Consider the following 24,657-nt stretch of genomic DNA (forward strand, 5'->3'; position numbering starts at 1 on the left):
ATCCAATCCCTGCCTCTCCATCAAACATCTCTCTCCCACCTCAGCTCACCTCTCCTCCATCTTCCTCCGTCCTCGACTCCCCTCCACCAAAGACACAAAGAGACGCAAAACAGCAGAGAGAAACGCCAAACAGAGGCTAAATCACATGTAAAATGAGCAGAGAGACGCGAAAACCACCACAGAGAGACAAAAAATTACCAAAAAATGCAAAAAAAATGGCAAAAATCACAACACAGACTAAAGAAAATCCAAGACGAAAACAGAATAGAGACTAAATCAGACACAAAATGACCAGAGAGATGTGAAGAGGGACATAAAAATGACCAAAAAATGCACAATAATGACAAAAATCACAACATAGACTAAGAAAATCAAAGAGAAATGTGAAATATAGACTAAATCAGATAGAAAATGACCAGAGAGATGTGAAGAAAACGACAACAAAGAGATGGAAAAATGCAAAATAATGACAAAAATCACAATATAGACTAAAGAAAACCCAAGAAAAAAAGAGAATATAGACTAAATCAGACATAAAGTGGCCAGAGAGATGCGAAAATGACAATAAAGAGATGGAAAAATGCAAAATAATGACAAAAATCACAACATAGACTAAGAAAATCAAAGAGAAATGTGAAATATAGAGTAAATCAGATAGAAAATGACCACAGAGATGTGAAGAAAACAACAACAAAGAGATGGAAAAATGCAAAAAACAACAGAATCACAACACAGACTAAAAAAAACTAACACAAAAACAGAATAGACAAAAATGTGACACAAAATGACCAGAGAGATGCGAAAATGATCACAAAAAGACAGAAAAATGATCAAAAACAACGCAAAGTGGACACATCGACACTTAAAGTCACAACACAGACTAAAGAAATCTGTCAAAGACAGAACAGAGACAAAAATAAAACACAAAATGGACAGAAAGATGTGAAAATGACCACAAAGAGGCATAAAAACGTTAAATAACGACAAAAATCACAACACAGATTAAAAAAAAATGTAAGAGAAACACGGAAAAGAGACAGAAAATGACCAGAGAAATGTGAAAACAACAACAAAGAGACGGAAAAATGACAAAATATGACAAAAATCACAACATGGGCTAAAAAAATATCAAAGAGAAACACAAAATAGAGACAAAAATTAGACACAAAATGATCACAGAGATGTGAAAACAACAACAAAGACACGGAAAAATGACCAAAATAACGTAAAATAACAACAAAAACCTTCAAAATCACAAGAGACTAAAAAACTACACTTAATGTCTCCATAAAAATATACAATAAAACCACAAAACACCAAAAACACCAAAGACAAACACAAAATAGGGACAAAAATTGGTCAAATGAGAGACTAAAAATAATTAGAAAATGCTAAACAACCACTAAGATGCTTGAAATGACAGAGATGTACGCAAAAAATACGCAATAACCACCACAAAAAGATTCAAAATGACCACAAAGAGACTAAAAACACCAAAAACAAACAAAATATAGTCACAAAAAATCCAAACTAACCACAAAGAGACTGAAAATTAGCAGGAATAAAGCTAAATAACCACAAAAACCATCAAAATGTCAACAAAAACACACCAAATAACCACAAAGAGACGGAAATTACCAGAAAACAGCTAAACAACCACAAAGTTACTCTAAATGATTAAAACTACACCTAATATCTGCACAAATTTATGTAAAACACGCACAAAGAGACTGAAAATGAGAGCAAAAATACACCAAACCATCAGCAAGAGACTGAAATGAGCAGAAAAGAAGTTATTTAACCACTAAGGTGCTTAAAATGATGTAAATAACATTAAAAGTTAACCCAAATATATGCAAAACAAACACAAAAAGACAAAAAATACCAAAGAGAAACACAAAATAGGGTCAAAAACTGGTAAAATGACCTCAGAGGGACCTAAAATAAGCACAAAGAGACAGAAAATGACCCAAAAAAGCTATGAAACCATAAAGATGCTGTAAACAATGAAAACTACACTAAATATAACCTCAAAAATATGCAATACAGTTAAAAAAAACACTCTAAATAAGCACAAAGAGACAGAAAATGACCCAAAAAAGCTATGAAACCATAAAGATGCTCTAAATAATGAAAACTACACTAAATATAACCTCAAAAATATGCAATACAGTTAAAAAAACACTCTAAATAAGCACAAAGAGACTGAAAATGACCAGGTAGAAAGCTGAATAAGCATTCAGATGCTTAAAATTACATAAATGACACTCACAATTAGCACAAATATATGCAAAACCACCACAAAGGGATGAAAAATGACCAGAAAGAAGCTCAATAAGCATTTAGATGCTGAGAAACTGAGAAAATTGTGCTAAAAATTCGCACAAAAATACACAAAACAACCACAAAGAGACTGACAATGACCAGACAGAAAGCTAAATAGGCATTCAGATGCTAAAATTGAGTAAATTATGCTGAAAATTAGCACAAAAATACACAAAACAACCACACAGAGTCTAAAAATGACCAGAAAGAGACCAAAAACAGCAAAGAGAAACACAAAACAGCAACACAACCCCCTAAACCAACAATTATTTGGATGTAAAATGATTCTTCTGCTGCTTTTATTTCTGCTCTGAAACGAACCAGGAAACAAAGATAGAAAAACAGGAGGATCTGGTCTGAGACAGAATTAAAGGATGAGGAGGAAGAAGAGGAGGAAGAGGAGGAAAGGAGGAAAAGGAGGAAGAGGAGGACACACTGCTGCTCCTTCATCATCATCATCATCATCATCAAGACAAATACAAACCTGAAGCAGCAACAATAGAATAAACCTGAACATCTGAAGCTCTTTGTGCTGCACCTGAGGCCTGGAGAGAGGCTGTGTGTTACAATGTGTTGGTGTGTGTTATAGTGTGTTATAATGTGTGTGTGTGTGTGTGTGTGTGTGTGTGTGTGTGTGTGTGTGTGTGTGTGTGTTGTGGCCTGCAGACAATAAAAGCTGTCCCGGTGTCCTACCTTGTCTCCTCGGTGTTTCTTGGCCGCCGGTGTGTCTTCATGCTGCCTCCGGACAACAATAGCTCCGCTCTTAACTCCACAATCCAGCGCGGCTTTACCGGCGCCGTTACCGCCGCTATTGTTGTTATTGTTTACGTTGCCGGTGTCTCCCGGGAGCCTGGAGTCCGGCGCGGCGGCGCAGCGGCACAGACCGGGGCCGTCGCGGCACAGATGATGCTCGGGCAGGAAGACGGAGGGAGGAGGGGACGAGCCTTCCCCGGGCTTCTCCTTCCTGGTCCGGGCGGGAGGAGCGGCGGCGTCCCTCTCCCGTTCCCGGTCCCGGTCCCTCTTCCAGCCCCGGATCACGTTCTTCCCCTTCCTCTCCTCCTTGGCTTTGGCGCATGGCGCAGCGGGAGCGGCCGCGGTCACCTCGGAGACGCCGCCGCCGCCGTCCGCGTCCCTGCTGACCGCAGAAATCATCTCCGGAGCTTCTCCTCCTCCGCCGCTGCGTCCTTGAGCCTCCCGACGCTGCTGCTGCTGCTTGGCGACCCCGAGGATCGGCTCTCCGCCGCCGCCGCCTCGCACCGCGACACCCGCCGCCGCCGCCTCCGGTTCCTCTCGTCCCTCCCGGCCGGCTCGGCTGCGTTTAAGCCCGGATCTCCGCGGCTCCGACCCGCCGCCTCCAGGTCCCCGGGTCTGGAGCGAGGGCAGGGCCGCGTGTCTGTCGCCTGAGCCAGCGGCGCTGGAGGAGGAGGAGGAGGAGGTGATGGAGATGGAGGAGGAGGAGGAGGAGGAAGAGGAAGAGGAGGAGGAGGAGGAAGAGGAGGAGGCGGTGTGCTTCGGTGACAGCTCCCTGCAGTCCGCTCTCAGGAAACGGTTCATCTCCTCCTTTCCTTGTCTCCTTTGTCGATCTCCACAATAATCAGCATTCAGGTCATCGTGGAGCCGCAGAGGCTTCAGTCTGTCGGCCTGAAGCACCGAAACTCCGGAACACCGGAACACCGGGATGAAGGACAGCTGCTGTCCACAGCCTGCCAGGACCCATCTGTAGAAACACACTCAGATTACTAGATAATAATTAGAATAGATCGGAGAAATTACCTTTAAAAAGTCTACTTTTAATGTATTTTGGGCACATATGACATAAAATGACAAAAAAGAAACCAAAAATATCAGAGAAAAACAAAAAAAGCTACAAAATTAATTATAAAGAGACACAAAATAAACACAAAAAGAATCAAAATGATGAAAAAAAGACTAAAAACAGCAAAGAGACTAAAAAAAAACAACAAAAACACATCAAGTGACCACAAAGAGGGGCAAAATGGTAACAAAAATGCAAAAATAACTATAAGAAAGACTCAAAATGACCACAAAGAGACTAAAAACAACAAAAAGGAAACCGGAAACAGCAACAAAAACACATCAAATGACCACAAAGACGCACAAAATGACCAAATTACCTTAAAAGATGCAAAACAATGATAAACAGACTTAAATATATCAAAGAGAAACACAAAACAAGAACAAAGATGCATAAAATTACCACAGAGATGCAAAACGTTCTTTACTAATATTCTAGAATATTTTGCAGTAATATTAATAATATACGTAGAATAATACTCTTTCTTTGTGTTCCATCATGAATAATAATAAATGAGCTGTGTGTCAGATGTAGTGTTCAGTCAGCAGGGGGCGCTGCAGTGTTTGGGTCCATAAATTCAGCTGGAACTGACTCAATATCTGCACAGTTTGATGGATTATTATCATCTGTCTTTGTTGGTCACGCTATAACGCCTGACGCTGTCTTTTTATGTTGTTATAAATATATTTACATTCTGCTGTTGGAGCCATTTCCAAACATTAAACCGGTTTGTGCTGCAAATCATTAAGAAGAAACAGCATGATTCTGACTCAAAATGACCAAAATAAGAAGAGAAATTTCCAAAGGGAGACATAAAATAATTACAGAGTCAAAAAATGCCAAAAAGAGATTCAAAACAATCACAAAAACACGTAAAATGACCAGAAGGGAACACAAAACGGCCACAAAATACATAAGGTGGCCACACAGAGGAACAAACTGACCAAAGAAAGTCACAAAATGATCACAGAGATATGTAAAATGACCACAAAAACAGCCGCACAGAGGCCAAAGAGAGAAAAAAAATCATCACAAAAATCTGGAAAATGACCACAAAGACATAAAAATGATTACGAAGAGATAAAAATGACCACAAAGACATAAAAATGATTACGAAGAGATAAAAATGACCACAAAGACATAAAAATGACTATAAAGAGATAAAAATGACTATAAAGAGATAAAAATGACCACAAAGACATAAAAATGACTATAAAGAGATAAAAATGACCACAAAGACACTTAAATGATGACAAAGACACTTAAAATGACCGCAAAAAGACACAAAATGACCACAAAGAAACTAGAAATGACCACAAAGACTCTTAAAATAACAACAAACGCGTCACCAACCCACCAAACAAACAGACATTTCATGAGTTTGTCAATGACTGACCAGAGATTAGAGATTTGGGGTAGCAGAAGAAGAAGGAGGTCAGAAGCATCACAGTGTTCCATTAAACCAAACAGAAGACCAGGAGGTGGATTTGAGTCTGAGTGAAGATCTACCACCATGACGTCCACATCTGGAACCACCGGATGGCACCGGTAGGAAGAAACTACACTCAATGTTCAAACCTGAGCATTTAAAATAGGTTTTCCATGTTAGTGCAAGGAAAAAGTCCTAGAAATCTGCAGACGTTGACTCTAAACACCAAGCTGTTCTTCTGTTTACGTCAAACAAGTGTTTCAAGCAGTATAAACGGACAATTATTCTAAATATAACCCAACAGTTTATTGGAAAAGTGTTGCATTTGTTGCTTTGACTGGTTCCAGTGCAAACAGTGACTATCTACAGCCTTGTTAGCTAAAAAAAACAACTCTAAATCAATGTATAAATCTGGTATTTACAACATATTTAATAGTTTTAACCTGGTAATTTCATCAACATCTGTACACCAACGGATTTCACCAGTAAGAAAAAATAATATTTACTGGTAAAATCTACGATAACTAAGGTCCAGAAATCCGCAGATGTCGATGCTAACTACCAAGTTTTTCTTCTGTTTACATCAATCAAGTGGTGTCACATTTTAAAAAGTGTCTCATACAGTTTTAATGGACCGTTCTGCTCTTTATAATACCAACAGTTTATTGGGAAAGTGTTGCATTTTGGGCTGTAGTGGAAGAAGTTCCCTCAACTTGCAGCCTTATTAGCCCAAATCTACGTAAAAAGTTGGTATTTGGAGCATATTTAAACATCTTAACCTGGTTATTTTCTACTGAAATGATCAGAACAGACTCTGAAAACATATCAACCTGTAAACCAGCACAGGACTGAAACACAGACCAGATAGCTGCTGTTGGTGGACGATACTGGATGTTGAACTGTTTGCAAAGTTTAGTCTTCATTACTCTTAATAAATAAGTCAGACCAGTCCAGACTTCTGAAAGACTTTCTAACCGATGAGAATTTGCTTAGAGAAGAACGTATCGACCAATCAGTTGACTCTCATCGTGGTTTGTGTTGCTGATTGGTGTCCAGATGTTTTTGGGACCTTTCAAGACTCAGAAGCGTCAACCTTGGAGAAAACAGCTGACAATGAAAATATCTCTTTGTTGAAGCCTCGGCTAATTATTCTCTGGACTAATCGATGAGTTGTTTGGTCTATGAAATGGCTTAAAACGTAGAAAATGTTGATTCCCAAGTTTACTCTTAAACTCTTGAACACCGAGTTAAATAAATTCAACCCCACCATCTCCGCTAGTTTAGGACTGTTGATAGCTATAAAAGTGGCACCATCGATTGTCCAACCAATGAGAATTTCCACAGATAAGATAATATCGACCAACCAGTCAGCCCAGAGGTTACACAACCACTTCATCCTGGTTAATGTTGATGTTTAGTCTTGTAAACCCCCAAAAGACTGGAAATCAACTATAATTTAGAAAATACAGTTAAAAATGTGCATTAAGGTGCTGATTTTGTTTCCTCTACTGCACTGAAAACAAACCATGATTCTAAAACCAAGCTACAAACTGCCACTAGCACTAAACTCACACCGTCAAAATTAGCCGTCAAGCATTTCCTCAGTTAATCAATCAGTCGTTTGGTCTGTAAAATGACAGAAAATGGTGAAACATGTGGATCACAGTTTACTCAAATGTCTTGTTTTGTCCAAAGATAGACTATATTTGGTTTGGAGGACAAGTGTCTTGTGTTTAAACTAACATGATGAAAATGGCTGTTGGGGCTGCAGAGGATTTCTTAGTTGCAATACCACAAATGGCCACTAGGATAAACTGTACCATTCTATTAATAAATCCACTGACAATTGATGGAAAAATGGTGTTAATCTTGTTTTATATTGCTACACAGGCGAATTATGTCATAAAACAGCAACTAATAGTTTTGCTGAGATTGAGTTTGATGCTTCAAATTAGTGAAATTCTCCTTTAACTGTCTTTTCTCCAGTTAATCAGCCTTTGAAGGGTCCAGCAAACCCAGTTTAACCTGCAGAGATTTTCTCTCCAGTGGCCTCCTGCGTTGAATGAATCAGTTGGATATTAAAAAAGAGGCGCTGCAGGGATTTAGAACCTGCAGTTACAGTTCAACACAGATTTAAAAATTGATCAGAATTGATTGAGCGGTATTTTGGAGGTCTAGATGTTTGCGGTTCACGCGGTTTATGTTTGCGTTTCAAAGGGCAGCTGGTCTGTTTGTTCATGAAAACACACCACTAAGATTATCTTCTGGATGTATGCAACAGGATCTGGTTTAAACTGAAGCATTTTACAGCTTCAGTCCTAAAACAGCAGGAATTAAAGCATCCTGCAGCGGATATAACACGAAATATACATAAAATAAGAAGAGATTCGGTAGGATTTAATCAGAAATACAACGTACTGATGCTCTGCAAGGTAGGAAATCAGAATCTAATCAAGAATTTAAGCATTATTTCTGATTATTTTAGCTCAATGTGGGAAAAGAGGGATGTAAAGACGAATCAGCAGCAAATTGAAAACCCTTTGGAACATTCAGGCCTGTTTGTATTTCAAAGTGCACCGACTTTTATCAGCGAGTTCCATCTGTGAAGGGTCAGTTTGTCAATCAGTGAATAAACAAAAGTAACGCCACAGAATTCTGACAATCAATAACACAAACACACAAAAATGATGCTCAGTCTGATCACAAAGACAAAAAAAAGGCCTTAAAGAAACTTAAAATGATCAAAGAAGGTGTAGTAGGAACACAAAGGCTAAAAAAATAGACTAAGTATGAACAGAGAGACACTAACTATCCACAAAGCACAAAATAACCACAAATAGATTTAAAATGAACACAAAAAACAAAATTAATCACAAATGAAAACAAATGACTCAAAGTGACCACAAACACACAAAAATAACCACAAATAAACATAAAACGACCACAAAATAACCTCAAAACAACAATAAATACGTTCAAAATGACCACAAAAAGACAAAAATAACCACAAATAAACGTAAAATGACCACAAAATAACCTCAAAACAACAATAAATACGTTCAAAATGACCACAAACACACAAAAATAACCACAAATAAACATAAAACGACCACAAAATAACCTCAAAACAACAATAAATACATTCAAAATGACCACAAAAAGACAAAAATAACCACAAATACACTCAAAATGACCACGGATACACAAAAATAACCACAAAATGACCACAAATACACTCAAATGATCACAAAAAGAAAAAATAACCACAAAAAAGTAAGAAAATAACCACAAAGACTCAAAATTACCACAAAACGCCAAAAATAACCACAAAATGATCACAAAAGGACAGAAATAATCACAAAGAACAATTTTAAGCTTATTTTTTGTCATTTTTCATGGCTGAATCTTCATTTCACACATTTTCGGACCTTTTTTTTGCAGTTTCTGGCTGATAAATGGTGTTATTTTGTTGATTTTTTAAACAGAAAACATTGCTGGTGAGTTCTGGGCTTCAGACGGTTAAATACAGGTTGTTGTTTTTAAATGTGTCAAAGGGAAGTGGGTCAGATTTCAGTCTGTTTGAGAGAATTAAAGGGAAAGCTGTAACCTGAGCAGGACAGATCATGTTGGGAAATCACCGCATTTCTACCGACACCGAATATCTGTGTGTGTTCAGGTGGTCCAGAATTAATATAAACAGAACTAAATGTAATAAAATGTAACACAATAATGTAATTTAAAGTGTAAATCAGTGTCTCAGAGTTTAATTGAGGCTCTGCTCTCCAAACCGGCCTACATGTCACTGATCAAAGGTTTAAATTCTCACCACAACCTGCCTGTGTCCTGCCCTCTGATTGGCTGAGACACGTGAGCCCAGGGGGCCCGTAGGCCACGCCCCCTCACACAGGTGAGGATCGGGCTGCAGGTCGCCTCAGCTTTCAGTCTGTCAGTCGGTCGGCAGGAAGTCGTGATGACAGAACAGAAGCAGCAGAAGAGAGGATCTGGAAAGCAGCAAGACCGAGATTACCAGTGAGTCAGAGAGCACAAATACTGCAGGAGTAGGAGTAGGACTACAGTTTTTATCAGGGCTAGTAGGACTACAGTTTTTATTAGTTCTAGTGGTACTAATACCTGTCTGAGGATCCTCTTAGCTTCTCAGGTGGAAGAACTCAGTAATAACGCAGAGAAAACTCATTTCCAGACGCTAAAAAACAGCACAAAAAAAAAAACAGATTTTTTAACTATACGAAAGAAAAGAAGTTGCATTCTGGGAAATGTAGGATAAAGAGCTGCTTTAATTCAGATTTAGCATTTATCAGGTGATCGTTGGTCTCATGTGCAGTAAAACTACAAACAGTTAAATTTGAAATGCAGCTTTTAATGCATTTTATTCTTAAGCCTTTTCCCAGTGTAATTATTTTAATCTAAATTTGTCTTTTGATATTTTCTTTTTTCTTTGTCTTTTAATGAAAATTGATTTTTTATCTTTTTTTCCATTTTATCATAATTTATTTGATAAATTTCTTTATTTTTAATGCTTTGTATTTAAATCAGCTTTAATTAAGATTTTATTATTTTTATTCTATTTGCATTCTTTGTCTTTTAATGAATATAAAAATAATTTTTGATTATTGCCATTTAGTCTTACTTTATTGGCTTATTCTCATGTTTTGTTTTTTTTCAATTTTTATCAATTAAACTAAAAAATTTACTTAAAACAATGTAAGTTTAAAGTTTTTATATTATTTATTATTAATTTATTGAATTATTATTTTTATTTTCCTGCTTTTTTGTGATTGAATTTTTATTTTTATAAGTTTTATTATTTTATTTTTCTTCTTGTCTTGCCCAAAATTGAAGTATTTTTGAAAAATTATTTTCTTTTTCTTTTTTTATTTAAATAATCGAAGCTAAATTTATGTTTTCATATAATTTTATTATTATTTTATTGACTTCTTTTGCTATTTTTATGCTTTGTTTATGTGTTTATTATCCAGTTTTTAAAGTTTGATTGACTGACATTCTTTTTCCTACATCTCCTCGACTTATTTGGAAATATGGAAATTCCTCTGTTGCGTTGCTACGCAGCAGAAAGCCAAATCCAAGCTGCAGCTAATCTTTCGTTTTGCATTGCAGTCGTTCAGGGCGATAAAAGTGGATCTGATGGACAATCAGCAGCTAAAAGGTCTTTAAAAAACAAAACACTGGGTGAAAAAGAACGTCAGAAACAACTGAAATTAAAGTTTAAATGAATGTTTCCCTCCATTAACCATAAAAAGTGCTAATGCTAAGCTAACGAGTTCCAGATATGTAAAAAAAAAAAAAAAAGACTTTCACTTTGTTTTATTACTCAGACATCATTTTACACCCTAAAACATCCGGCTGCAGGTTTTAAACAAGCAGCAAAAGGAAATCTGAATTAATTAAGCAGTTTAGATTGCAAATAATTTAATTCTTTTTGGTTTTATTTAATTTTCCAGAATTTTAATTATTTTTACGTTTATTTTTTATGCTTTATTTTTGATCTAATCTTATTTAAGATTTTATTATTTTATTCTTTAATTTTATTTACTTTGGGTTGCATTGATTTTACTTTAATCACTTCTATTTTAATCTAATCTTATTGAATTTTTATTATTTCGTTTATTATGACTTCTCTTGTCTTTTAAAGTAATTTAATTTTTTATTTTCTTGTTTGTATTTTAATCTAATTTTATTGAATTTTTATGCTTTGTCTTTTAGTCTAATTGATCTAGTCTTTATTATTATATTTTTATGCTTTTTCTCATATAATTTTAAGAAGTCATTTTGTTTTATTTCATGCTTTGCTTTCTAATATTATTTATGTTTTTAATCCATCAATTTAAGTAGTTTATCTACAAATTTATTCACTTTTTTTAATCCAAATTTAATTTTATTGTATTTTACATGAACAGAATTCTGAGTTGTAAAGAAAGATGGATTTAGACAAATGTAAAGAACTTTTGTCGATGAAAACATCACAGAAATGTCTGAAAAATTATAAAAAATGAGAAAAATGTGGCAATTTTTAAACTGTCGAATAAAAGTCTTATTTCTGCAGCTTTAATACTGACTGGCATTCTCATATTTATTCTGTTCGTTCTCTGGTGTCCTCCTGTCGGCTGCTAGTTAATATTTTGGGTGATTTGTCGGTTTAATTATCTGTTTTTCCTGTCTGTGTGCAGCTCTGATGTGGACAACGTGGTGGAGGAACGTCAGAAATATGGAAGAACCGTCAGCGAGATTCTGCAGGATCAGGATCAGGAGGCTTCAGGGAGGAGGAAACCAGTTCTAATCCGGTAAATAAACACAGATTTATTAGTCACAAGTCTATCTGCATTATGTAGACTGTTGCTGTTTGATTAACAAAGAAAGAAAAAAATGGAAATGATACTAAAGGGGGAAAAGAAGAGATTTGAATTGTTTGCGTCGCTTTATTTTCATTATTAATGGACAATATCAGTGGGGAAAATGCCAATTTAGTGTCTTATTTGCTCATGAATTAAAACCAAAAAATAGAGAAAATGGAATTACACCACACCAAAAACAAATTAGCGGTTTTACTTCTTCTATTATCTTTAAACATTTAAAGTCAAACGGGGAGGGGGTTGTACTTTGATATTTAAGGTTATAAATTTGCAAAAAAATCAACCCCAATCCAGCAAATTTCTCTGGATTGTGACTGATTTTTTTCCGAATGTTCTTAAAGCAGCGTTTTGTTTTTAGCATTTCTATTTTTGCACCATAAAATGTTCAAACATTTCCCGAAAATGTGGAAGTTTTCACTGTGAAAATATATTTCTTTTTCTCCACATTTTCAAACTTGAAAACAGGTCAATTTGATCAACAGCAGGGTTAAAGTAAATGGTCTGTATTTATATAGCGCTTTACTATACCTGCAAGGTACCCAAAGCGCTTTACAAGATACGTCACATTCACCCATTCACACACTGATGGTGGAAGCTGCCATGGAAGGCGCTAACCACAACCCACCAGGAGCAATTAGGGGTTCGGTGTCTTGCTCAGGGACACCTCAACATGAGCTCGATGGGCCGAGGATCGAACCGGCAAGACGGCTCCTCTCCCCACTGAGCCATGCCGCCCTCCAAAGTGTCCTGCTGTGCTTCAGGTGTACTGTAATTACATTTAGATTATACCACCAGGAGCCACAGATGGACAGAAGGTGGAACCCAACAGTTTACTTTAGGTCTTGTTTGTTACGTAATCATTGAACTCTTAGATCGATTTTCTTCGTCTGCAGGTCAAAGACCTTCGATAATTCGCTGCTGACTCAGGTTCAAATCGACTCCGACTCCAAGATAGAAAGAAAGAAATCTCACTACAGCCAGGTGAGCCTTCATTATGTCTGATACATGTTTTATTACGTCTATAAACCTTACATCATGTCGGACGCCTGGTGTCCAGATGAGTAGCATCAGATTTACTTCTGCTGACTGCTGGTCTTTATTATCTGAGGTCCTGTGAGGACAGTAGAGTCTCTGCTGCTTCACCAAACAGCTGCTTTTTTTACTTTTAACACTGAATGACAGATGAAATAAATGATAAAAGGGAAACCACTGAGCTAAATCTGGCATGTTTCAGCTGTAATAATGTTAATTAACAGGATGTCCGTGGATCATTTATGCCAAATTAAAGCTTTAATTGTCCTTAAAGTGACTGTCAAGTCCTCAAATCTATCTTTCAAAGGTCTTCAGATGCTTTAATTGAGATTTACGCTCAGTTTAACTTCAGATTAGCTGTAAATTGCAAGAATGTGCACTCAGATGTTTGTAACTGGACATTTAAGAAGATTTAATATGGGACTTTAAAAGGTAAAGACGTCAAATTTGTCTATTAATGCAATTTCCTTCTAAAAAAAACTCACTCATGTGCTGCACATCTGTCAAATCAAACAGACACCCACCAAGTTACATCATTCACACGCCTTCATTAAGACTTTGGTGCGATCAAAAGGTTCCTGGACTACAGTTATAAAAATCCAACTAAACTCAGCCACCATGCCCATCAAAGTAGTCTCCTGGTGCAGCAATATTCTGCTCCCAGTGCTCCTGCAACACCTGGAAAACTCTGGAAATCCTGTTTTCTAAACATGTCAACAACAACAACAACTTCTAAACAGCAACCCACATGCTGAAAATAGCAAGTTCTCTGTGACACGCTGACTTCCTGTTGAGTGGAAATCACTAGAAATGGTTTTGTTTAAATGAAACCCAGGTATACCATCTTTGGCTCGATGGATCAAAGACACTCTGGAGACTTTTAAATACAGTCAGTGAGATTTTGAAGTCAACTCTGGAGGTTCCTGTACCAGCTCCAGGAAATATCTGGTTTAATCAGAGCTTCCCTTCTGCAATCTAGATGTTACGGTTCAACAACATCTAAACTCAGGCATCATGCCCATCAAAGTAGTCTCCTGGTGCAGCGATACTCTGCTCCCAGTGCTCCTGTAACACCTGGAAAACTCTGGAAATCCTGTTTTCTAATTGTGTCAAGCACATACTGCAAACAAAAAAGGTGTTAAACAAACCAGAATGTGTTTAGTATTACAGATTCTTTGATGACACCTTTGCACACTCTTGGCGTTCTTTCAGTCAGCTTCATGAAGTTGTCTCCTGGACGGTTCTCCGACAGTTTCTGAGTTTCTGGTTTCTGAGGCCGGTAATCTAATGAACTTATCTTGGTTTCCCTTTCCTCATGAAAGCCAGTTTTGTTTGACGGTTTTTGGGACTTCACTTGAGGATACAATCAAAGTTCTTGACATCTTCCAGATCGACTGACCTTCATGTCTTGAAGTAATGATGGACTGTCGATTCTCTTTACTGAGGACAGCAGTTCTTGCCGAACTATGGATTCCAACAGCAGTCAGATAGGGTTATCCACTGTGTACCATCAGTTGTGTTGTCCTGATGGCCTCAAATGCATTAAGAAGGCAAGAAATTCCATAAATCGACTCTTGACAAAGCACATCTGTTAATTCAGAACCATTCCAGGAGACGACTTTATGAACTTTTTTTGTTTACTACTTAATTCCATGTGTTCTTTCATAGTTTTGACGTCTTCAGCATTAATCTACAACATAGAAAACCACTGATTGAGAAAGTTGCCTGGACTTTTTACTTTTTGAAACTGGAATCTCTGCTGTTCTATTCTGTATAAAACCCTCTAATTTATATTAACATGATTGAAGCCTCATCTCGTCTTAAGGAGTTTTACGGAGTCACACTGTGCATTTTAACAAACTGTGTATGTGTCTTTGCTAATGCAATCCGTTGTGTTCCAGCTTTCCAAGAGCAACAGCCAGTACCATAAAATATTCAAAGAGATCAGCAAAGAGGAGCAGCTCAGACAGAGTAAGTCCTTAATGATCACAACCATCGGTCCACCTTAAATACTGCATGAGGATGAGATAATCACCAAACATCTGATACCCGTTTGTGAACCACCCGATGAGGATTTAATGCTTGTAACTGAAGCAGCACAGGAGGACAGAATCTCAGCTCAGTAATCAGTTTAATGTTTTGTGTTGTCTGCTCACCTGTCCATCAGGTTACACCTGTGCTCTGCAGAAAGACATCCTCTACCAGGGCCGCATGTTCGTCTCCGACCACTGGATCTGCTTCCACTCCAAGGTGTTTGGCAAAGATACCAAGGTACTGAAAACACAGGGACACTGATAAAAAAGTGGTTGCATTTGAGTGAGTAACAGATGGAAACCTGAAATCTTTTGGAGAAGATTCCTTCGACTTTCTCGCTAATGTTTCTTGTCTCCACGTCGGTTTCCGACACCGACTTCACAGCGTTTCTTTGTTGTGTTGAACCTGAATGAGACTTTAAATCCAGCGAGGTGCCAGCAGCAGCAGCAGATGTGATTTGATTCTGAGATGTTGGTTTAAATTATTCAACATTCGAGCAGCTTCACAGGAAAAAAAAACTTCAAGTATTGACTGCAGTGCAGGAAACGGTTGACGGAAAATGGTCTTTTTTTTGGAGAGAAATGTTTCAAGAACGACTAAACAGAGAAGCTGCAATGACTAAAATCACTTTTCAGTTTCATGTGGTGTTATTTCACCTTTATATTACTGAGATAGTTGGGTTTCAGGTAACCGTTCCTGCATGCTTAGAATAAACTATTACTAACTTGGTATGTATAGTGTAGATTCAATGTGTGGGAAGCAAGTGAGGGATCATGACCTGACTGGACTTTAAGGCTTTATTACTTGTGCATCCTCATGAATCCTCACTGTACAGAAATTAGTGACACACTGACTTCCTGTTGAGCGGAAATCCCTAGAAATGGTTTAGTTTAAATTAAACACGAGTATACCATCTTTGGCTTGATGGCTCAACGACACTAGGGAGAATTCTTGAAATACAGTCAGTGAGATTTTGAATTCCACTCCCTGGAGGTTCCTGTACCTGCACCAGGAAATATCTGGCTCAATCAGAAGTTTAATAAGATCAGTGTTCGTTAATATATAGTATAAACTTTCACATTTCATGCAGTATCTTCCATCCCTTCTGCAATCTACATGATATGATTCAACAACACCTAAACTTTGACACCATTCCAATCGAAGTAGTGTCCTTGCGTAGCGATACTCTGCTCCCAGTGCTCCTGCAACACGTCTAAAAATCTGGAAATCCTGTTCTATAAACATGTCGTCAACAACATCAGCTTCTAAACAGCAACCTACATGGCTGAAAATAGCAAGGTAAGAAAAGGTTTGGATGGTGCAGTCAGGAAGGCCCTAATTAGCCGTTAGCCACCCTCAGAGTTGTCAATGATACATTTTACATGACATGTTTGGATTGTGTCACATCTGCTACAACATCTGGAACCATCAGTCTGGGCAGAAAAACGCTAATATTTCAAATTTACTCAAGTTCCTCAATCCTTTTACACGATGAGGTTTCAGAGCTTTAGTTTCAGCTTCAGTCCGTCCAGAACTAAACGTCCGTCTCGGTGTTTGTCGTCTCAGATCGCCATCCCAGTGGTGTCGGTCACCAACATCAAGAAAACCAAAACCGCCATCCTGGTGCCAAACGCTCTGGTGATCGCCACCGCAAACGACAGGGTGAGAAAGAAAACTTAACGTTCTTTCATTTGACACTCGTGGAAAAGCTTCTGAAACAAATCTTTGCGTTTGCAGTATGTGTTCGTGTCGTTCCTGTCCAGAGACAACACCTACAAGTTCCTGATGTCCGTCTGTCTTCACCTGGAGGTAGGATGGAGATGGATAGATGGATGGACAGATGGATGGATGTATAGATGGATGGATGTATGGATGGATAGACGGATGGATGTATGGATGGATAGATGGATGGATGGATGATGGATGGATGTATGGATGGGTAGATGGATAGATGGATGATGGATGGATGTATAGATGGATGGATGTATGGATAGATAGATGATAGATGGATAAATGGATGGATGGATGGATAGATGATAGATGGATGAATGGAACGGATGGATGGATGGATGTATAGATGGATGGATGGATGGATAGATGGATGGATAAATGGATGGATGGATGGACGGATGGATGGATAGATGGATGGATAAATGGATGGATAGATAGATGGATGGATGGATGTATAGATGGATGAATGGAACAATGGATGGATGGATGTATAGATGGATGGATGGATGGATGGATGGATGGACGGATGGATGGATAAATGGATGGATAGATAGACGGATGGATGGATGTATAGATAGATGGATGGATGGATGGATGATAGATGGATAAATGGATGGATGGATGGATGGATGGATGGATGGATGAATGGATGTATAGATAGACTGATGGATGGATAGATGGATGGATGGATGGATGGATGGATGGATGGATGGATGGACGGATGGATGGATAAATGGATGGCTAGATAGACGGATGAATGGATGTATAGATAGATGGATAAATGGATGGATGGATGGATGGATGGATGGATAAAACCTTTATTAATCCCACAGTGGGGAAATTTACTACATGCTGCTATTGGCTTTTTTTGAGGATCAGATAGATATGAGCTCAACAAATGTGCACTATTACCCCAGAAGAAGAAACCGACTAACATGCACGAATAGTTTCTTCATTTGCCTACGTGTTGCAGCTGATTGGAGTCATGCAGATTTGAGGATATTCTGAGTTTGTAAAGATGCTGTATTTGTGTTTTATGTGCAGGAGAAAAGTCCATGCAGCAGCCCGGTTCCTTCATCAGCCGACAACAGCTTCAGAGGTCAGAGGTCGCCGCTATCGCCTCGTTTCCCTCTGGTGGGTCCAACACATGACAAAAACTGATTTTATTCAGCTGACATGAGGGGAGATGTAGCCGTAAAACCCTCACTAAACACTTATCAAATCAGCTTCATTCATACAAAAACAGAGTCGACCAAAGTTCTGCTCATGTGACCAGCAGTCGTTGGCTTTTGCTCGCTCCTAACGATCCAACTTCTTCATCTTTTAATCTGTATTATCTTCAATTTTCAGCCCATAACTTGTTTTTCCTTGTTGCATTCTCTTACGGGGAAATAACTAAATAAAATAAATAAAGGCCACATTGTGATACATCTCCTTATAATACGGTATTTTCTTTAGATGTTCAGTTTAATTTATGCTCATTTGTATAAAATGTGTGCAACAACATCTACAGGCACATGAGTGAACCATGAACCGGCCTTAACTGGACGTTCTGCTGCTGGTACAGCTCAGAGGGACGTAAAACCTAAAAGTGGTGGATCTAAAAGTCCGCTTCAGAAGCACCAGGAGCTGTGATTTTCTAACCTGCTTCATGCTTGATTTCCTGCAGAGTAAGTTCAGCGATCTGGATGGATCGGTCCGACATAGGAGGCAGGAGATGGAGGAGAGCAGCAGCTCCGACTCTCCAGAATACGAGAAGATAGCAGGTAAGAGACCAAACATCTGCCAAACATCATCACAGCTGGAGAAAACAGCTGGATAAGATCTACTGGTAAACAACAGCCAGAAGTCTACTGTATGGTAGTAAAACTGGACAGAAATGTCAAAAACTAAACCAAAACTCTAAGAAATAAATCTGTAAAATAATAGAAAATAACTAGCAGGAATCAATACACAGACTTTATCCCATAAATTAAAACTGGAGAGGAAAAAACTGACATTTTCTACATTTTAATAGAAATCAGTGATAATAAAATGAGCATTTTCTGTAACTTAATTGTGTATCTATGGTGAAAAACAGGAATTTCTTGTCATTTAATGGTAAAGCTATGGATAGAAAACAGATATTTGATATTATTTAAAGACAAACAGGTCATTTTCTGTTATTTAATGGTAAAACTATAGACAGAAAATGGGCATTTACTATTATCTAATGGAAAAATAGGACATTTTCTGTTTTTTTTAATGGTAAATCTATAATAAAACAAATAACTTTACTGGTAATTGTTGGTAAATTTACAGCATAAAAACAGCAAATGTTAAATAAATCTTTAAAATTACAGAAGACGTGATGGGAGATGTTTTCAGTCCTGGATGTAAAAAAGAGAACATTTTCTTCTAGTTAATGGCTCCCCAACTGTAATTTTATTTCATGTTTTTAAATGTTAATGCCAGCAGCATTATAAATGACTTTAATAACGTTAATTCTGTTTCATCTGTTTCCTACTTTAAATAACTTTCTTGTCTTTTATCTGCTGCAGAGTTCCCCGTTCCTCCTTTCCTGGATGTTTTAAAGCACAAAGACGCTTCATCTCCTCCTGAACATCCAGAACACAAAGTCAAGAACCAGCATCAGAACCAGAACCAGCATCAGAACCAGCAGAGCCCCGACAACCAGCAGCACAAAGGTACCATCAGTTCATTCTGTAATACCAGCAGCGTCACATTTTATTTATCTACAGTAACTTCAGTTTATTTAACGAATCCATGCAGAGTTTTACCTTCATACTACACATAGTGTCAGTTTCAGGCCCTAAAAGTCCAGATTTAGCACTTTTTTAATTAACTTTAGCTTCAGAACTTCATCAGTGCAGCAGACAGACGTCCTGGATGTGTTTCTGTTATGATTGTTCACAGTGAGCCAAAAAATCTCAAAATGCCTAAAAGCTTTTCTGAAATGTGACAAAAACAGTCAAAATTGAATCAAAAATGGTGGAAAATGACTCGAAAATGACCTAAAACTGCCATAAAATATTCTATTCTGTCTAAAAGAATTTAAAATTCAATCATCACCAAAAGTTCTCCACAAAGACTCAGTGTTCCAAATTACCTCCAACTCCAGATTTTCTCAAAAACTTTTCAAAATTACTAGAAAATCGTCAAAATACCCGAAACCTTTCCGAGACTGAACCTTTTTTTTTTAAATTGAGCCAAAAATGGTGGAAAACGACTCAAAAAGGAACTAAAATGGTCATAAATTATTCTAAACTTGTGTTACATTTATAAAATGTTGCCTCAAAATGTGTCCAAAGTTCAAGTTCTCCAGAAGACCCCAAAACTTCTAGAAAATGAAAGGAGCATCTAGACTCACATTCAACACCAGAATCATCGATAAACACGATTAATTCTGTGGGAAAATGATTAATCTGGTAGCTAATAATAATAATAATAGAGCAGCTTTAGGGAACGTTTGGGAATTACTTTCAGGATATTTCTTTTTTGTTGTATTTAAGATGATTTTTTCACTGTTTGACATCAAGTTTGCGTAGAATTAAGCATCATTTTATCTTTAGACGATTAAAAACAGGCTGCATTCATGTTTTCTAACTGATTTCGTGTTTTTTTCTGGTCTCCAGGCTCAGAGCTGATGATCAGCAGCAGAACTCTGAAAGCCGTTTCTATCAACACGTTGCTGCTCGTCTACATGTTTCTGTACGTTTGTTTTATTCATCCATTACAGAAAGTCTTATTTTAATCCTTTGTTTCATTTCTAATCAGATAATAAGCAGATTTTTTAATATTTATTCAGAATTTGGTCTTTGTTTTATCACTAATTTATTCACTTTTTCATTTACTGACCTCATAATTCACTGATTTACACCCCTTGTCAAAAGTTTTAGGACACTTTCTCATTTATTTGAATGAGAAAGTGTCCTAAAACTTTCGACAGGGGGTGTATCTTCCATTTCTTTCTTTCCCTCCATCCTGCTCCTCCAGTTCAGCTCTTCATTAATCTGACACTAAAGTTTTGGACCTTTCCATCCCTACAGCCTCCTGTAACCCTATAAATCTCACCGTTTTCTTTCCGTTCCCTCTCAGAGTTTGTGTCCTGGTGCTGTCCTCTTGTTACCTGGCCTTTAAAATCGTCTCGTTGGAACAAAGACTGACGACTCTCGGCTCCGAGTTCGTTCATCCAGGGTGAGTTTGTAAACCGTCCCAGGTGGAAAAATCCTGGAAAACACGGAGAAAAAAGAGATTTAAAATCTTATTCTGGAGCTGCAGAATTAGAATAAAACACATTAAAGCTGCAGGATGTTGTGTAATATGAAAAAAATTGCAGGAATTTACAGAATAAACTGAAATAAGTCTAGTTAGAAAGAAAAAAATAATTATTTGCACAGAAACTAAAATCAAAAAGCTGTTTGGAAGATTTCTAGTAAAGCTTTTAATCAACATTTTTCACTTATTTTTATTATTTTATGATTATGTTATTATTATTATTAGTTAAACATGGAATTATAAAAAAACTACAGGTATTTTAACAGATTAAATAAATGAACAAATATAAAAAATAATAATTATTTGCATAGAAAATAATTCTAAGACAGTTTTGGAAAATTTATTATTATTATTTATTTCTATATTTTATTTTTTCATAAAACTAAGATGAATCTAAGGTTCCACTGAAGCATCTTTTACAGATTAAATAATTATTTAAAATAATTTAGTATTTTTATTTAATATATTTTACTTTATTAATATAGTGATGACTATATATATTAAAAAACAATAAATCTACTTAAAAATTTAGAATAATCTCACATTGCCACTAAATAAGTTAAATAAAATTATTTAGCATTTTAATTAAATAAACTTTATTTCATTAATCTACTGAGAGATCCAGGATGGATTTTTAGTTTATTTTCCTTTCTGTGCAGAAAAGTTCTTAAATCTGTTGACTGCAAACTCAGTATTTATTTCTACAGTTTTATTTATCATGTTTTTTTCTGATTCATCTGAACATTTATGTGTGTTTTTGTCCACAGAAATGATTTTCTGAGTTCTGACGTGAACACTGACCTTTTCTCTGAGCTGCTGACCGTCAACCTGATGAAACTGGAAAAGGTTGGTTTGTTTGTTTGTTTCTTACAGGTTCTATACTGTTTTGTTGTTCAAACAGAATCGACGCTAAATGAACAAAAAAAGCTGAAAGTGGGTCGACGGGCAGTTTTTAAAAATATCTCTGAAAACATTTGTGATATGAAGCTAAAACTCCACAGATTCCATTTATTTTATAAACGCAGATTTTATCCTAAAAAAGGTTTCAACAAATCAGAGCTGGCTGAGCAGAAAGTTTCTGATGATTTTAGAAGTAATAAACGATATAAAACACACAAACCCGCCTATTGAATACGTCACAATCCCCATTTACACGTAAAAAACCACACGGGATGGGGTTAAAACTGAACTTCCAGCTAGTTTAAAACATCCAAAAGTTTAAAATTTGGAGGATAAATGTAGAAAAAACCAACAGAAATCTGTTTTATTTGATAAACATCGCATGGCATGGCTCATAGTAACACATTTACCTGTGAAAAGTCACAAAAAAGTAGAGAAATAACTGTTTTTTTAATGCTGGATGTTTAAATGTGCGGGTTTCTTTCATTTCCATCACAGTGACCTTTGTGCAGACTCAGTTCCTGCAAACTTAAATGTTTCTCAGGACTTTACGCTCCGTTCTGCACGTTTAAGGCTTCAGAGAGCAGAGTGTAACCGGACGCCGGTCTGCGTTAATCAAACATTTATAGTGAGTGATCTGTCGGTAGAGAAGTGAGGACGTGGGCTGTAACAGGAGCTTCTCCTCATCCATCAGCCTGTCGGAGCTGCATTAACATTTCAGGCCGACGCTCCGATAAATAAAGCAGCCGACGTTCAGTTTGTGCACCGTGAAAATAAACCACGGCGTCGTCTGCAGACGGTCGAATCCACCTGTTGATATTCACTCAAAACCGACCCAAAAAAGAAGAAATGTTACAGTAAATGAGCCAAAAAATGAAGTCACGGAGCTGTTTTTGTTCGTGCAACAGCCCAGATTTCAGGGAGGATGCAGGATAAATGTTTTCAGGATAAACTAATGCAGAAAAGATTAAATTTGGTGCACAAAAACTCACCAAAACACTCAGAATTCAGTGTTTGATGCACAAAATGCTCATACCCACTTTCACTGCACATCCTCCAAAAGATCAGCAAAAATCATTTTTAATTTATTTCAGTTTAAAAAGTGAATGTAAATTAACTGCACTCTGATTGGTTAAAGAGTAAAACCAGACAAGAAACCTTATTAAACCTAAAAAAAAAAAAAAAAGTTTGGCAAGTTAAGGATATTACAGCGAATCAGTCACATATAAACTGTTTGATTTAAGTGTTTTTGGTCGAGTTTACTATAACTTTACACATTTATTTAAATCACAGATCATTTCCTGAAGTAAAACCATTAATTTATATGTCAACTCTTACACAACATCTGACTGGAAAATTACATTATTTTTAATCAGCAAAAAATGGTTTTATTTTAAAGATAATAGAATGAAAAATGAACTATATTTGGGCAAAATTCTAAGAAGGCAGTCTTCATTTTTATGTTAACTGTATGAAAATAAAATATAAATTTAAAAATCAGGTCATGACTGTAAATAATGTTAATAATAATCATTTGTTCTTTTACAATACACGACCATAAAATTAGCCTTTACTGTATTTTAGTCTGTTGAAAATGATCATTTTACAGTTTTTACATTTTTAAATATTTGTGTGTATTTTTTGGCAGCTCATCTTTATTCATTTTTCCATATTTTTACTATTTTTTTAATAGTTCTACTTCACTATTTTAGAAGGAAATCTTTTACTTTCTTGTCTTTGTTATAAATAAAACTATCTAAATTTAGTTGATTAATAAATGTCACTTGTGTGAAAATTTGTGATTATTTTTTAGGAATTTCTCACCATTTTGCTGAATTTTTAGATTTTATTTTACTCCATGCAAAAAAAAACTCTTCCATTTTCATCACACATTATATTAATGTTTATTTAATTATCAGTTTACAGCTCAGTAAAAGGTATTTCTGTTGTTCCAGGTGCAGAAGAACCTCCAGAGGCTGCTGGAAGAAGCAACCTGAAGAAACATGAAAGTTCTGTAAACATTCTGTACATATTCTGTAAATATGGAGTTTATTAAAGGTAAACGTTACAACGCTGACATGTTGCTGCCCTTTAAAAACAAACCGCTGTAGCTGCTGTACGTGTTCGATGAAACAAAGAAACTGCATCTGGTGTCAGTTTTTACCTGTGTCTATCTGCTGATGACTGATGAAGCTCTGAGGCTCAGAAACGACGGAAAAAGACAATAAAAAGTGACTAATCTGGACATTTGAGGGTCTAAATCTCTGGAAATATTCACAGTATGAAGGTAAAACTCTGATTAAATAAACTAAAGCTCCTGGAGGTGAAGAACCAGATGATTTTTGGGGAGAACTGGTTGAATTTTAACGGAAAAACATCAATTTCCTTCACAGTGTTATTCTCCATTTGACCACCAGAGGGCGCCACAGTAAAACCACTCACTACACATTAATCACGTTTATTTCTGCTTCTTCCAACAGACTGTTACAGAGAGAAGAATGTCTGCGATTCTGTAAATATTCTAACAATAATGAGTGGAATGGAGTTTTATTTTGAAATAAAGCTTTATTTTTGCTCTACATATGTTTGAATCTTGGGGTTTTTTTGTGCTTCCTCCTACAAAACTAGATTTCTATACGATGAAATCTCATTTAGAGAAATGTTCTGCTGCTGGACTAAAGTTTTCTGTTTATTTATGAAAAACCTGCATGTCCGTTACTTTT

General features: G+C 36.7%; 2 protein-coding genes across 3 annotated transcripts in view; one reads left to right on the plus strand and one right to left on the minus strand.

The window, feature by feature from the left end:
* The window catches only part of znf608 (zinc finger protein 608), a 66,971-nt gene extending 62,906 nt beyond the window's left edge, over positions 1-4,065 (minus strand). Inside the window, 1 exon segment of the mRNA XM_051951275.1 lies at positions 3,019-4,065. Within this exon segment, the coding sequence (XP_051807235.1) occupies positions 3,019-3,879 (861 nt within the window). The 5' untranslated portion in view covers positions 3,880-4,065.
* A 60-nt stretch (positions 4,066-4,125) lies between these two features.
* Positions 4,126-24,513, plus strand: LOC110966957 (GRAM domain-containing protein 2B). Of its 2 annotated transcripts, none has more exons than XM_022216459.2 (14): positions 4,126-5,689; positions 11,777-11,890; positions 12,853-12,940; positions 14,893-14,962; positions 15,159-15,262; positions 16,592-16,687; positions 16,763-16,834; positions 17,801-17,890; positions 18,426-18,522; positions 19,297-19,443; positions 20,392-20,467; positions 20,855-20,953; positions 21,802-21,880; positions 23,890-24,513. In XM_022216459.2, exons 1-14 carry the CDS (start codon positions 5,655-5,657, stop codon positions 23,929-23,931), a joined length of 1,209 nt encoding a protein of 402 aa, XP_022072151.2. In that variant the 5' UTR covers positions 4,126-5,654; the 3' UTR covers positions 23,932-24,513. The 2 variants fall into 2 exon arrangements, with proteins under 2 accessions (XP_022072151.2, XP_022072150.2); XM_022216458.2 differs by lacking the exon at positions 4,126-5,689 and adding an exon at positions 5,715-9,599.
* Positions 24,514-24,657: the final 144 nt, after the last annotated feature.

This window comes from Acanthochromis polyacanthus, chromosome 7, assembly GCF_021347895.1.
Source record: "Acanthochromis polyacanthus isolate Apoly-LR-REF ecotype Palm Island chromosome 7, KAUST_Apoly_ChrSc, whole genome shotgun sequence".
NCBI lineage: Eukaryota > Metazoa > Chordata > Actinopteri > Pomacentridae > Acanthochromis > Acanthochromis polyacanthus.